This window comes from Anser brachyrhynchus (assembly GCF_964034855.1).
Source record: "Anser brachyrhynchus genome assembly, chromosome: 2".
NCBI classification, from domain to species: domain Eukaryota; kingdom Metazoa; phylum Chordata; class Aves; order Anseriformes; family Anatidae; genus Anser; species Anser brachyrhynchus.
This window is the reverse complement of record NC_137695.1, coordinates 120,893,185-120,907,738: the sequence shown is the minus strand read 5'-3', so window position 1 is coordinate 120,907,738 and position 14,554 is coordinate 120,893,185. Positions and strand designations below refer to the sequence as shown.

The 14,554-nt window shown below is 39.3% G+C and overlaps 1 protein-coding gene across 4 annotated transcripts in view; it reads right to left on the bottom strand.

Moving 5' to 3' along the window:
- Positions 1-14,554, bottom strand: part of LYN (LYN proto-oncogene, Src family tyrosine kinase) — a 52,921-nt gene that overhangs the window by 15,326 nt on the left and 23,041 nt on the right. For all 4 annotated transcript variants that reach the window (XM_080579402.1, XM_080579401.1, XM_080579399.1 and 1 more), the window contains exons 5-10: positions 14,269-14,367; positions 14,059-14,162; positions 12,228-12,377; positions 10,855-11,007; positions 3,375-3,557; positions 2,337-2,413 (exon numbers count right to left, since the gene is read on the bottom strand). In XM_080579402.1, coding sequence (XP_080435528.1) covers positions 2,337-2,413; positions 3,375-3,557; positions 10,855-11,007; positions 12,228-12,377; positions 14,059-14,162; positions 14,269-14,367 — 766 coding nt within the window. The remainder of the gene's footprint in view (positions 1-2,336; positions 2,414-3,374; positions 3,558-10,854; positions 11,008-12,227; positions 12,378-14,058; positions 14,163-14,268; positions 14,368-14,554) is intronic.

Below are 14,554 nucleotides of genomic sequence, written 5' to 3'. Positions count from 1 at the left end.
CTGCTGCCTTAGCAAGATCTGGCAGCAGAGCTTGTGGACAAAGCAATGAAATTTGCTCACGCCCAAGCCTGTAACTGGGAACCGACAGCCAACAGCACCTTTGCATTTCCTCAGCCTGCTTGCTGAGCTGAGAAGCAGAAGTACCAGGAACTGCTCGTAAGTTGTGTCAGCTCGTGACTGTCAGACCAAGGAAGTTACAGGACCAGCTGGTGAGGTTGCTGGGCTACTTAGCACTCACCAAGCAGCGGTCTCATAGGCTGTAAGTACAGGGAAAGAGGCTCAGGTGTTGATTTCTCCACGTACCTGACTTTGTTTCTGGCATATATTAAAAATTCACAATTCTGCTGAATTCTACAGGGGATGCCACTGTTCTGTTCTGTATTAAAGCAGGCAGTACGTGCTGAAGATATGTTTGCAAAACTCAGCTTCTTTTAAAACACTCTCAGTAGAGAGACTGCTAGCATTCATCTCTAGTGGCTAAAATTATCTTTGCCAGGGCATAACCAACCCTAGATTTCCCTAGCCCCTACTCATACACATTAATTAAAACACAAAAGAGAAACCTCAGCTCTTCCAGAGGGCAGATTGTTTTAGAAACTGAGCTGGACTGCCTTCCTAGCAAGCATTTTCTTGCCATGTTTTCCACAGACCTAATTTCACAAACTGGGACTGCTAGTACAGCCAAATATAGAAATTAAAAAAAAAATAAAATAAAAACCGAGTCCACAGCTGTACACTGAAGTTACCACCAGACTTAAGTCCACCTAAATCCTCCTTTGTTGCTGTTAACAATGGCAATTGATGCATGCAGATGCTCAGATAACAAAACAGCAGAATCAGTACAGCAGAGTAGTAGTATATTCAATTACTTGCTTGCAAAATGCTATCTTTTTACAAGATGTTTATTTCACCTGTGGGAGCAGTCCTAACTTTTTTTTTTTTTTTTCAAAATCAGACTATTTTATCCATTGTAAATACAGATTTCTTTCAAGATTGTTCAAGACAAAGGCTTCACGAATTCAGTGAGTGAAGCACTGAGTAGCCATCTGGCAATGCAAACACCAGCTCACAGCAGTCTTTAATACTGAAAAAATCAGCTCCAGAAGTGGGTTCATGTTGAAGGGCATTACATTCTTCAGCTATCTGTTAGTCACACAGCCACAGCCTCCCCTCCCCTTCTCTCACTCCCAGTCCTTCCCTATCTGACAAGGCCAAAGGTGACAAAGGCCATTCCTCTAGATAAAAAGGCAACGTATTAAGTGCAAACACTTCCTGACCATTTTCATACTGCTGAATCACAAGTCCATTGCTAATGTATTGTTCCGCAATGGGTAGAGTTTCAGAATTTTTTGTTGCAACATAATTCTTGCGTAGACACGTGCATGTAGGCACGCCAGCTGTGCAGCGTGGCTGTGAGAAGCTCAGCCTTGGGAAACATCACAGGCATGCAAGGGGAAAAAAGAAGACAATCCTCAGCTACTATTTATTGTGTTTTCAGTCTTCCTGAGAAGTTTGGATAGGCAGGTAAACTGTCTTACCAGAATAGTGTGAATAAAGAGACGTGCAGAGCTCAACAGTGTGTCAACCAAGGCCAAAAAAAAAATAGTCCTGATCTTATTTTAGTTCACCATGAGTTTTCTCTCTGGACATTTATAGTTTATAACTGTCAGAGGCAGAACACTGGACTATAGCCACGTTTGATACAGACGTTGACATGTAAATCACTTTGGGGTTTCTCTCTAAATTTTTTCTTATGATGTGGGATAACTTGTATATTTTGAGACTATCCCCATGGTTTCACAACCAATGATATTTCACAAGAAATACCAAATGATATTTCACAAGAAATATCATTTGATTAGATTTTATTTACTTCACAGTAATTTACATATGAATTTGAAACCGACATTACTCTGTGGAAGTTAACATAGAAGTTTGACTAACTGACCTAACCTAAGAAATAAAGATGACACCACCAATGAATGCTACTTGGAGGCATCTCATAAGCACTCACTCTACAGAACTTGTACACTTTCACTTCACTTCTGTTGGAAATGAAAACAGCCTTTCCACAAAGAAAAGTGACTGTATACCACTGCCATCTAAGTAGATCGCCAGCAGTATCAAAGAGGGAGACCCAACTCCACAAGTTCCCTTTGAAACACCTTTTTCCTCTATTCTCTCCTTCCAAGTAACCATATTTACTCAGACCAAAACATTTGAAAACTAAATTCTCCTTTAATGTGACAAAGTTTAGGATAAAGCTTCCCATTCTGAGTTTCAGACTTGGAGAGAAATAGAACCCCTTAATTTTGAGCATGTTTCTTAAAACTTACCTGAGCAGAGAAGTCAATTAGCTTTGGAAGCAACAATTTACTTCCTTCATCACTCTTCAGAAAATCCAGCAAACTTCCTGTTACAACACAGAAAGATTAAGTCAGTGTAGCTTATTTTCAGAATAAAGTTCCCACTAGGTCCCCAATTTTCTGAGTCACAGAAGTTTTGCAGTGAATGGTTTTCATGTACTTTCAAGCCAACTGCAGAGAGCCCATCTCTTTACACGACCTAATAACAGTAACATTCGAGCCAGCATGGCAGGTATCCAAGTTTTGCAATTTCCCTGGGTGTAGAAAACTCACATCAGAGCATACCTTAGCTCAGTGGTGCTGAATTGGATAATTACCCTAATCTACAGACTATCAGGAAAGTTCTCTAGGAGAATCTCACGCATTAATTCTTTCAAGGTGGCAAAGAATAAATTGCTGCATGGTAGCTAGTGTTTATGAAGTCATCAGCAGAACTGCTTGAAAACAGAACAAAACAAACAAACAAACAAAAACCCTACTAACTAAGACAATCTGAGAAGGAAACCTCACTTGTTTTGTGTAGTGATACTCTACTACAGGTTGTCCCTTTCTAGTAGTGCAGCAGTCCTTTCAGGAATACTCATCACTCCCCTCATTAAACAAGTATTTATCAATTCAAGAGCTATATAAGACAATTTCTAAGGTTTTAATTATTAAGCGTCTTGTTATGACACCAAAGTTAAGTATGGTTAAGTATTAGAACCCAAAGGAACCAGAGCTATTTTGAGGGTTGTGCTCTGCACCTGAAACAATTTAAAAATAATACATTTAAGAAATCTGTAAAAAAAAAAAAAATTTCAAAAATGCAATAATGAATCATAAAATCAAACCCTTATCCCTCCTCTAAGATCCCTCACTTTATATCAGAGCATACAAAAGAAAAATGTTAAAATCCCAAGTTTTCCTTTTCTGTTGCTTCCTTTTTAAAGGATGGGCACTGACTAATGAATGATTAATAAACAGAAGTGTTTACTAAAACCCTGCTTGAAGATCCTCTGTCATTCTCACCTTTTGCCATGAATTCTGTTATAATATAAATAGGTTCTTCTTTGGTCACTACAGCATAAAGCCTGACTAGCTTGTCATGCTGAAGTGTTTTCATGAGGTTGGCTTCCTCCAGAAAGGCTTGCACAGACATCGTTCCTGGCTTCAGAGTCTTCACGGCCACTTTTGTACTGTTATGATAATAACCTAAAAGGGGGAAATATGTTCAGTGCACCACGCAGCACCCTGACTAGCAGGAACCCATAAAGCTGGTGAGGTTAGATTCCATTAACAGCCAGGAGCCTGACAACAAGCAATCACATGTAGCACAAATATTTACACTAAAATTCCTTTACGTTTTGCCAGTGATACACTGCAGTCAATTATAATCAATTTTCTACTTTTTATGAATGGTTTATCTGAAAAAATAAAGAAAGCAAGCTTTCATTTATAAGTAGCCCACTGGAAAATACTAAAACAGTCAAGAGATGTTTTAATAAACATCCACATAAATTGTCTCAAAATCTAATAGAGCCCATGGATTGCTTACAAGACTGCAGAGCATCTTTAAACACCATGGTTAGAACCATTTTATGCATGCCAGTCTCATGCTTATAATCCTTTCTTTAGCCCTCAGTACTCAACATGGAACTCTTCAGTAAAGTGCAACCAAATGAGCATTCTCGTGACCATCAGAGATATGCTGGCAGGACTGCAATCCTGCAGTGTTCAGAGCAAGATTTAAAACATGATAATTCCTTTCCACATAGCACATGCCAAGAGTAGAAACAATTGTGGCTGTTTCATTTCTCTGTTTATCAAACCTTGTAATGTAATACTCTGACTATATAAAACGCAAATATCAGTAAATAAATGTTAAAATAGCATTAAATAAAATCAATAGAATAGCAAGAGCTGATCCTAAAGTTTATCTTGTAAAGTTTTTTAATTTGAAAAAGAAATAGAAATAGGAAAGAAAACAAATAGAAAAAAAAAGAAAAATAAAAAAAAAAGAAAAGAAATAGAAAAAGAGAGGGATATAAATGCAACATCTTCATTCCAGATTTACAGATTGCTCCAGTAATATCAAACTGCAGCCTTTTGCCCCCCCCCCCCCCCCCCACATTTCAACATTGCAAAAACACTTCTTGGAGAGGTAAAGCTTTTGTGATTCAGAGAAATAACCTCAGTTCCACATTCAGCAACAATCCAGACAGTATTACCACAATGGATGTACCTCTAAACTGGAGCCTGCAATTTCTGTATATTACTTACTGCCTTAATATAGGAACTCAGTGGCAAAGCAAGGAAATAATTTCCAGATAGAAAGTAATTGCTCTAATCACTGCATATTTTATCACCTTTTTTAAAAGAAAGATCATCACCTGAGAAAAGCCACTATAACTGTGAGCAAATATTCAACTGCATGATTATTAAACATATTTTTTCCAAGCACAGTATAGTCAAAGCATAACACAGATATGCCTCTAGATGGTCTAATAAGAAGAAATGACAATAACAGGTCAAATTCTGCCATTAAAACTCAGGTATACAATTTCCATCCATCAAAAAAACAGGTGTTAAATACATCTCTTTCTGCTTAAAAAGCAGAAGGCTTATATCTGTAGTTTGTAATATTCTACACCATACCCTGAACGAGAGCACCAGTTCCACTCCCATTTGTTGAATACTCTGCTAAACATACTAATTAATACCTTTACTTCTGTGAGACAATTCTGATCTACACTCTTAACATTAACTGTATAACAGTATTTTATACTCACTAGAGATTCATCAGACTACGTTTCTGCTTACAAAAAATTTGCATTACTAACAACAAAAACCTCACCCAATACTGATGTTCTCTGCAGGAAAACAGTCTATCCTGGTCCTCTGGTGGTAACATACAAAACAAAGCAGCATGAGAGCATTAGAGACATTTGACCCTGATCTGTCTCTCATTCATTTATTTCATCAGGCATTGGGGGAGGTGGTGACAACAACACAGCCAGTGAGGAAAGGTGGTTGTGAACTGTAGGGGTTCATCAGCACACGTTATGGTGTCTGTAAAAATGGACTCTACACAGCTCAGCAAAACTGGAATTTGTTTTACCTCTTTCCCCCACCCATTACAAGTAAAGCCCTCACAGAGCATGAGTCCCTACCTCTTCAGATAAGCTGGTATCACCTAGCCACCTGAGAGAAAGCTCCCATCACCTGTGAGCCAGAAGTGGCAGAGTACGAATAACACATGAAGGGGAGCATTATATTAGAATATCAGGCTAGACAGACATGAAGCAGGCAGCATCTTTTCAGCATGCATCTGTACCACCAAAGCTTAATGTCCTATTCCTCAGGTCGGGTCGCTTATGATTACCAAGAGGACCCCACACTTGCTGTGTCGTGGTATTCCTTGGCGTACAGTATGAATGAACTGATGTTCACTTTGCCACCTAAACATGAACTCAAAAGGACAGATAGATAAGCAATGACATTCTTGCTTACATCTAGGTCATCTGACATAAAATTCAGATTCTTTGCAACTAATGTTCAGCTCCTGTATGTACTGTAAAAATACATCTGTGATGCTGATGAGATGTACTAGCCAGTTTTCTTGGTTCATTTTAGATGTCTTCGTGAAAATAATAGTATTTCTGAGGTATGGTTTACTCTGATTTTAATAACAGCTGCATAAGAAAATACACCCCAAAATGTTTATAACTTATATTCTAATTTGGGGTTTACAAAATGAGAGAATCTACACCTGAGATGCAAGCAAAATGTGTCTCATTAATAAAATACACCGTAATGGCTCCATTTGGCTCGTTAACCTTTCTCTTATCCCTACTTGAGAATTCTATTCATGGATTATTAATGTCACAGAGCATTATGGTTCACATCATATCTGTGCACACTAGGAACAAAAATGCATAAAACATAGACCCTGCTCTTACAGTGCTACTCTGGTTCATCACTTCACTAAAGAAGATGCCCGAATGAACTAAACTCCATAGATGAAAAACCCTTTCATACCATGGCAGGAAGCAAGCCCCTCAGCAGTTTAGGCTTTGGTTAAAAATTAGATATGATGTGAGAAATAATAGGCAAATCTGAGGAATCTGACAATTGCTTACAGAGAGCTATGCTCTTTTTACATGTATGAATAGAATCCTCCAAAAATTGTGTTTCGCCCATTTCGTTTGGAGTTGATCATGGTATTTTCACAGGCAGGTTGCCAGATTTTCACATGGGCTTATTCAGGCCAAGCTGTGATACAAACTCATAATAGGCAATAAGTTGAGCCTACCAAAAGCATTTCTGACCAGATCTCCAGGACTGAAGATGAACGGCTTTGTGAACGAGTCTACAAGAGGCAGCTTTCTCCTTCCTCTGCCTTCACACTAATTCCCTATAAGGTTATACTGGAAACAACCTGAGCTACACAGATATGACACTGTTAGAAGTCAGACAATGTCTCAGGCTATTGCAGCTGCAGGAGGTACAGTATTTCCAGGATGCTGGCTGGAAAGAGACTGAGGAATAGCAGCTTCTCTGCATCCTATTGCACATCAACACATCACTCCTCCTTCACCATCGACACCATTGAATATTTTGGGCTGGAAGGGACCTTAAAGATCCCCTAGTTCCAACCCCCTGCCATGGGCAGGGACACCTCCCACCAGACCAGGTTGCCCAAAGCCCCATCCAGCCTGGTCTTGAACACCTCCAGGGACGGGGCATCCACAGCTTCTCTGGGCAACCTGTGCCAGTGCCTCACCACCCTCTGAGTAAACAATTAGTTATGTCTAGTATAAATCTCCCCTCTTTTATTTTAAAACAATTACCCCTTGTCCTATCACTACAGGCCCTGGTAAGAAGTCTTTCTGCATCTTTCTTATAAGCCCCTTCTAAGTATTGGAAGGCCACAATAAAGTCTTCCTTGTGCCTTCTCCAGTCTAAACAATACCAACTCTCTCAGTCAGTCTTCACAGGAAAGGTGTGCCAGCCATTTGGAGGCCCTCTTATGGACCTGCTCTAACAGGTCCATGTCCTTCTCGTGCTGGGGACCCCAGAGCTGTGTGCAGGACTTGAGTAGGCATGAAGGAGGAGGCATGCAGGTGTTTGGAGTGATGGCATTTGTCTTCCCAGGAAATTGTCACGTGAAGATGGCTGAACAACTGCCTGACGATGGGAAGTGGTGAATAAATTCCTTATTTGTCTTTGCTTATGCATGCAGCTTTTGCTTTACCTCATAAACTGCCCTTATCTCAGCCCATCTGTTCTTGCATGTTTGTTTACCTTTCTGATTCTTTCCTGCATCCCCCCCCGAGGGCAATGACTGAGTGGTCTAAAACATAGATGTGTTATCAGCATTATTCTCATCCTAAATCCAAAACACAGCTCCATACCAGGTACTAGGAAGAAAATTATCTCTGTTCCAGCTGAAACCAAGAGATTCTTCTCTAACATATGCTAGCTTTCTCCAAAACCCAAAAGTAAACGTGCAGGAGGAGGATGTCAGCTTGGAAGCTCAAAAAGTACTTATTGTTGAACTGAAAAACTATAAGAGAATGCTCGCAAATCTTCACATTGCAGTAACAATATTGTCTCTATCTTCCCATATACTACAGAGTGGTTAAGGTTGGGAAGGACCTCTGGAGGCCATCTGTCCAACCCCCTGCTCAAGCAGGGCCACCCAGAGCAGGCTGTCCAGCACCACGTCCAGGCGGCTTCTGAAGATCACAGTATCACAGTATCACAGATTTCTAGGTTGGAAGAGACCTCAAGATCATCGAGTCCAACCTCCGACCTAACACTAAGTACTCCACTAAACCATATCGCTAAGCTCTACATCTAAACGTCTTTTAAAGACCTCCAGGGATGGTGACTCCACCACCTCCCTGGGCAGCCCGTTCCAATGCTTAATAACCCTTTCGGTAAAGAAGTACTTCCTAACATCCAACCTAAAACTCCCCTGTTGCAACTTTCGCCCATTCCCCCTCGTCCTGTCACCAGGCACGTGGGAGAACAGACCAACCCCCACCTCTCTACAGCCTCCTTTAAGGTACCTACAGAGAGCAATAAGGTCGCCCCTGAGCCTCCTCTTCTCCAGGCTGAACAAGCCCAGCTCCCTCAGCCGCTCCTCGTAAGACTTGTTCTCCAGACCCCTCACCAGCTTGGTCGCCCTTCTCTGGACTCGCTCGAGCAGGTCCATGTCCTTCCTGTAGCGAGGGGAATTAGGGGAAGATCTCCAAGGAGGAGACTTCACAGCCTCTCTGGACATCATGTGCTTGGTCAACTCTCATAGTAAAGAATTGCTTCCTGATGTTCACATGGAATCTCTTGTATTTCATTCTGTGCCCACTGCTTCTTGTCCTGGCACTGGGCACCACTGAAATGAGACTGGCTCTATTCTCTTTCCACCCTCCCTTCAGGTATTTCTAGATGCTGATAAGATTGAACCCGTGCCTTCTGTTCTCTGGGTGAAAGGGTCCCAGCCCTCTCAGCCCTTCCTCAGAGGAAGAGATGCTCAGGTCCCTTCAACATCTTCACAGCCCTTTGTTGGTCTCTTTCCAGTAGCTCCATATCTCTCTTGTTCTGGGAAGCCCAGAACTGGACACAGTTCTTCTGAACTGGACACGGTTCCCTCTGAAATCAAAATTCTAGGTACCCTTTAGCAAGCAGAAATTTATTTGGTATTGAAGCTACGGAATAGTATTTCTCATTCATACTACGGCCTAAACATGATTTTGCTCCAAATGAGGTAAGTAATCAGGAGAGTCTAACAAGTAGCTTATTTCTCAGTATCTATATTTAACTCCTGATGCCTCTGGTTAGTCATCATTACAATAAACAGTGTTTGTTCATATCCTGTACAGGTGACCTGATAAGTGTTTTTCAGTCTGAACTTCCTTGGCTGTAAGATTAACCATGCTCCTGATTTGAAAGGATCTGCACCGAGCAAATCAGCTTCTCTCGCTTCAGAAATGAAGCAAAGAAGAGGAAACACAGTGATCATTTCACAGTACATTAATTTTTCTCACAGTGTGACAATTCAGATAAAAGGGTTAGGCCCAATTTAGATGTCAAAATAACGACACAAATAAGAGGAAGCATCTTGAACCAGAAGTTTTATGCCTTTGTGTGTGTATGCAGAAGTAGTCACTTCCCATAATGATCTACATTTTCAAGCAGGTGATAACGTTCTGCCATGAAGTCTTCCACAGCATTTCTATGTCAGTTAATTATTTCTTGCCCTGGTTTATCAGGAAGAGTACAATGGCTGACGCTTGTCTCAACTGGCAAGTAAATTGTCATTTATGTATAACACAGCCAGAGGCTTTCTTAAGCCTTTTCTTGTGAAGGCAGATGAAAGCCTGCATTTGTCTATGTTGCATCACAGAGATGTGTTGTTGACATTTTTGCATAATTTGTATCAGCAAATTGCACCTATTAGAAAATATCTCTTTAAAACAATGAAATATCAAGTGTGTTCCTGTTAGACTTCTGCACTCCTGTGGGTCACTAGAGCACCCTTTGCATCTTCTAATAAGCTTTGGGATATGCTTCTAAGTTTCTTAGAAAAGCCCTGCCTATAGAATCTTGATAATACCAACAGTAAAAAAAGTTGTAATAGTATTAAAACGATTTTATTGCTATCTAAATATAACCTCCAAAAAGGAGAGTCAGGGAAGGCTTAGACAATGATTTGACATGAAGAAACATCATAGTGAAGACTTTGGAAGGAAGGCATAGTTTATCTCAAGTCAAGTAAGATGGCAACTGTTAACATGTGCGTAACTAATGAATAACACACAGAACAGATAATATGCTTCCCAAAAGAATACTCAGACCCCTGAATAGGCAGCATTTCAAAAGCAAGAGAGTTAAAACATTTTTGCAGAACACGATTAGACAGTGGTCATAGCCCTTTGCCAGGGGAAGCCATTTAGGCTGAGAAAATAATGTTTTTAAACAAGCAAGGTTAATTATGATTATAATAATTATCACTATCAGTTTTATCTGGTTATATATTAAAATTTACTACTTGTAAGTCTTACAACACTTTCATTATTGGGGACCTGCATGATAGTTCAAGGCTGGGGGTGATCAGTCCCTTATCTTCTACCTACATCAGCCACCTGCTTCCTGAGTAGCAAGCTCCAACAATAATCTTGTATTAAATATCTCCTTTTTTCACCAGGTTATGGTAGTCCCATCCATTATATTTCAGTCTCTTCTTTGCCAATAGATGATAAAAACTTTACACATAATTCACTGAAAGACAATTTGTTCCATGTCTGTGTCTGGTACCTTATCTTTCACAAGATCCTCTCTCCTATTATTTTTCCTCATGAGAAGGTATATTCTGAGCCTGACTCTGTTTTTCATTCTGTTTTCACAAGTATATCATACCAGGCTTATGTCCACTATTATTCTGAGTGATTCTTAAATTGTACTTTTTCAGCAGATTTAAATATTCTTTTCAAAGAAATAAACTTACCCATCCAGACTTCTCCAAACTGACCAGCTCCAAGTTTCTTCACTAATTTAATTGATTCCCGTGGAATTTCCCATGCATCTTTATCCCATGGTTTTTGAGGCTTAGGACAAATACACGCTTTTTCCAACCTTCTACATAAGCCATCTGATTGCTCTGTTTTTTCAAAGGAAAAACAAAATATAAAATCCATTGCAATCCATTTAGTCAAAGACCACTTGATTTAGGTGTGCATTAACCAGCTCAAAATAATTTTCAAACAAGTTAGTGCCTTATGAAAATGTAATCTTTTTAGGGCTTTCACACAGCTTTAAGTGCTTCTATACTTTGAAATTCAGGGACAGATTTAATAGAGAAGTGCCACACACATCTGGCTACCATCAGGTTATTTTGTTTTAGTACAATTTGTACCAAATAACTATAAGATCTGATTGCTAACAGCAAGTATGACGATGCACATTGGTGTCAGGCTTGAAATTTTTATTCTGAATCTGTCCTTAAGTTTTCTTATGCTGTGTGGTTTTAGATGTGTGCGTACATAAGAATGCAAGCATTAATAGGTCACAATTATTTTTTCTCCAGTCATTTACCACCTATAACTTTAATACAAATATAAAATAATTCTCAGATTTATAAGCTGTGCAGAAAAATTACCACGCATATCTAACAACTCAGAGAAATGTCATGGCCAAGTCTTCGGCGTGGCTTTGAAAAATGAATGTGATTTTCCTGTCTCACATCTTTCTTATTCTGTCTTCCCAGTGACAAGACTAAAAATATATCTTGGAGTTACCCACCACGAGGTTATACAGAATAAAAAGTCATTTTTGTAGCTAAAATATAGGTGGAAACTTGTTCCTATCCCCCTCCTTTTGTTAATAATAAATGCGTACATTCTCTGTAGGTGTAATTTTCTTTTACAGCCTTCAAAACTCCATTGATGAAATAAATAAATAAATCTGCAGCAAAAAAAAAACTTCAACTCTCATCATCAGATATAAGAAGACAGTAGTTACAAGTCTATACCTATTTCCGCTAATCATGATTACAAATTTAATCTCAAATACAGAATTTGTTTCCAATGCAGTCAATTCTTACTATAGTTTCACATCATCATCACTATGGTGAGATGTTTCAGAGAACTATTTTTTATTTTACAACAGTATGCAACAGAGCAAGGAGTATTAGGTCTGATTATATAACAACCTTACTTGGGTTCCAACAAGTTTTACTTTATCTTCAATAACATGCACGTCTGAGTTATTTAGAAAAAAAAAGATGAAAAGGTCTGAAACAAAACAAGAAAGCATTTATTTTCCTTCACAGGAAATAACGGCTGTATTCTATTAAGTAATCCACTAATGGATTTAACTTACTTTGATAATGTTTGATCATATCATTGATGCTGGGAAAAGTTATTCTTGGAGAGATATAAAACCCTCCATTGTCTAGACTCCTAATTTTGTAGTGCTTAATGACATCACCATGTTGCGGATCATAGTCTCTTATGGACAAGGAATAGCTGCCTGTGGATAAAGAAAGAATGAATATTAACAGATAGCAAGTCTGTACTGTTCACACACACAGCTGAGCTCAACAAAATTACCTTGTCTACTTTTTTTTTCCCACTCCTTTATTTCCTCAAAAACCATTTTGCAATCAGCATGAGGAAGTTAGCCAATAGCTGGTTCTGAACCAGTTACCAAAATGCTTACAGTCTGACTTTCTTTTTCAATCTTATTCAATAAACTTTAGAGTTCCATAATTCAGACAGCTCCATGACTAACACACACTTCTGCATAAAGTCCCACTGACTTGAGTGGAACCACCTGGGAAAGCAACTCCACAGTTGTCACACTAATGAGACAGGAGCTAAAATTTGGAGATCAGCATCTTGGAAAAGGAACACACTGGGGGCCATGGGCCAACTAGCAAAAGGATTGTTTGTAAATGGCTTGAGGCATTGAGGAGGGAAAGATCTCGTAATACTTGGTATCCTAACCTCAGCTAGGAGTTAAGATGGGGCAGCATAATATCTGTCCTAAACTACAAAATTCTTAATTTCTTCCACTTATACAATTCTTGTCATCCATTTTGAAAGGACAAGAAACCACCTCAGTTCCTTCTCTCTCTCCACATGCAGATCCAGTGGCAGAAGAAGACAGGAAGAAATATTTTGTGGGTACTTTGCATTACTCCCATCAGTCTCTGCTGAACTTAGACCTCTGTCTTCATTTGAGACTACAGAAACAGTGATGTGGGCCCATTACAAAGAGCTACCTAGTCAAGAATCATTGAATTAGGTTGGAAAAGACTTTTCAGATCATAAAGTCCAGCTGTTAACCTGACTTAACAGCTATCACTAACAGTCCTGTCACTAAACCAAGTCCCTTAATGCCATGTCCACATACCTCTTAATTATCTCCAGGACTGGGGACTGCTCTACTTCCCTGGGCAGCCCATTCCAATGCTTGACCAAGAATCTGCAATGTTAGGGCCAAAAAACTACCCATGTGGAGAGGAAAGACATATGATCAATTGAAGGGTTTAGCATGTCTTCCTCTGGAGGGTCCAATGTTAGAGTATCCAACTGAAGCATCCAATTAGGACACTGTTAGAATCAAGATATGGGAGGAGAACCACCTTATGTTCTCTGTCTCAGCTGAAAAGTCTGGAGCTTTTATTAAGCATTTCAGTACAAAGAGCTGTGTAGAAATATTTATCAAAAAGGTTTTTTGTTTATTTATTTTAAACCATACTACAAGGCAGAAGAGTAAAGTCTCATTATGCACTAACTATATTTTAAAACTTCTAGTGATGGATACAGACCCAATAATGAAAGACTTTATTATAAAATGCAGCTTATGATATTTACAACTAAAATTGTCCTTTAATAAAAGAATCACAAATGTTAGGAAGGAAAAAGATCTTTTCATTCACTCCTGCTTTTTCCTCAGTGTAATAAGCTATATACATACACAACCACCACTGCCACCATGCCCCATCTCAACTCAATAATTTGTAACTCCCCTCTCTTTTTCTGGTGATTTTCTCATCCTTCTCATTCCTAAGTAGCTGCAGTAAATTCAGATAAGACACACTGGAATAACTCCCTACCAAGTGCCACTTGATGCATTTTTTTGTGAAGCCAGATCATGTGTTTTTAACTCTACTACCAATTCCAAAATCACCCATCCCAAAGTCTACCTTTTAATGTTTCACTTTCTCTGATAAGGAATGCTCCAGGAGCATTTCCAGGAGCGAGAAGTTGCCTTTCAGCATCTTTTCGGGTTATGTCCTTGAAGAACCACCTGGAAAGTACATCAAAGAGTTAGAACCTTTTCCCCCCATCCACAAAGGATACAACACCAGGGTGAAAAATAAATTTGCCCCTACTGAGAGGATAGAGGAACTTACTCTTCTGTTTCCAAGGTGTTTACTTTTGCTACATAGTTGCTGGGAATGAAACCTTCTTTTTTTGTTATGAGAGATTTAGCTTTCCACCATTCTCCCAGCCTAGAAAAGAAAACAAACAAACAAAAAATGATAGTATTCAAAGGAAAGCAAAGTCATAAAGGGTTGTTAAGGTTCCACTGTGCTGAGAGCTTTGCCTATGCCAGAAAGCGCAAAATCACCTTGTCTCTGTACTCAAGCCCCTCTTAGAAGCCATTGGCTCCATCAGATCAAAGTTTGGTCATCGTTA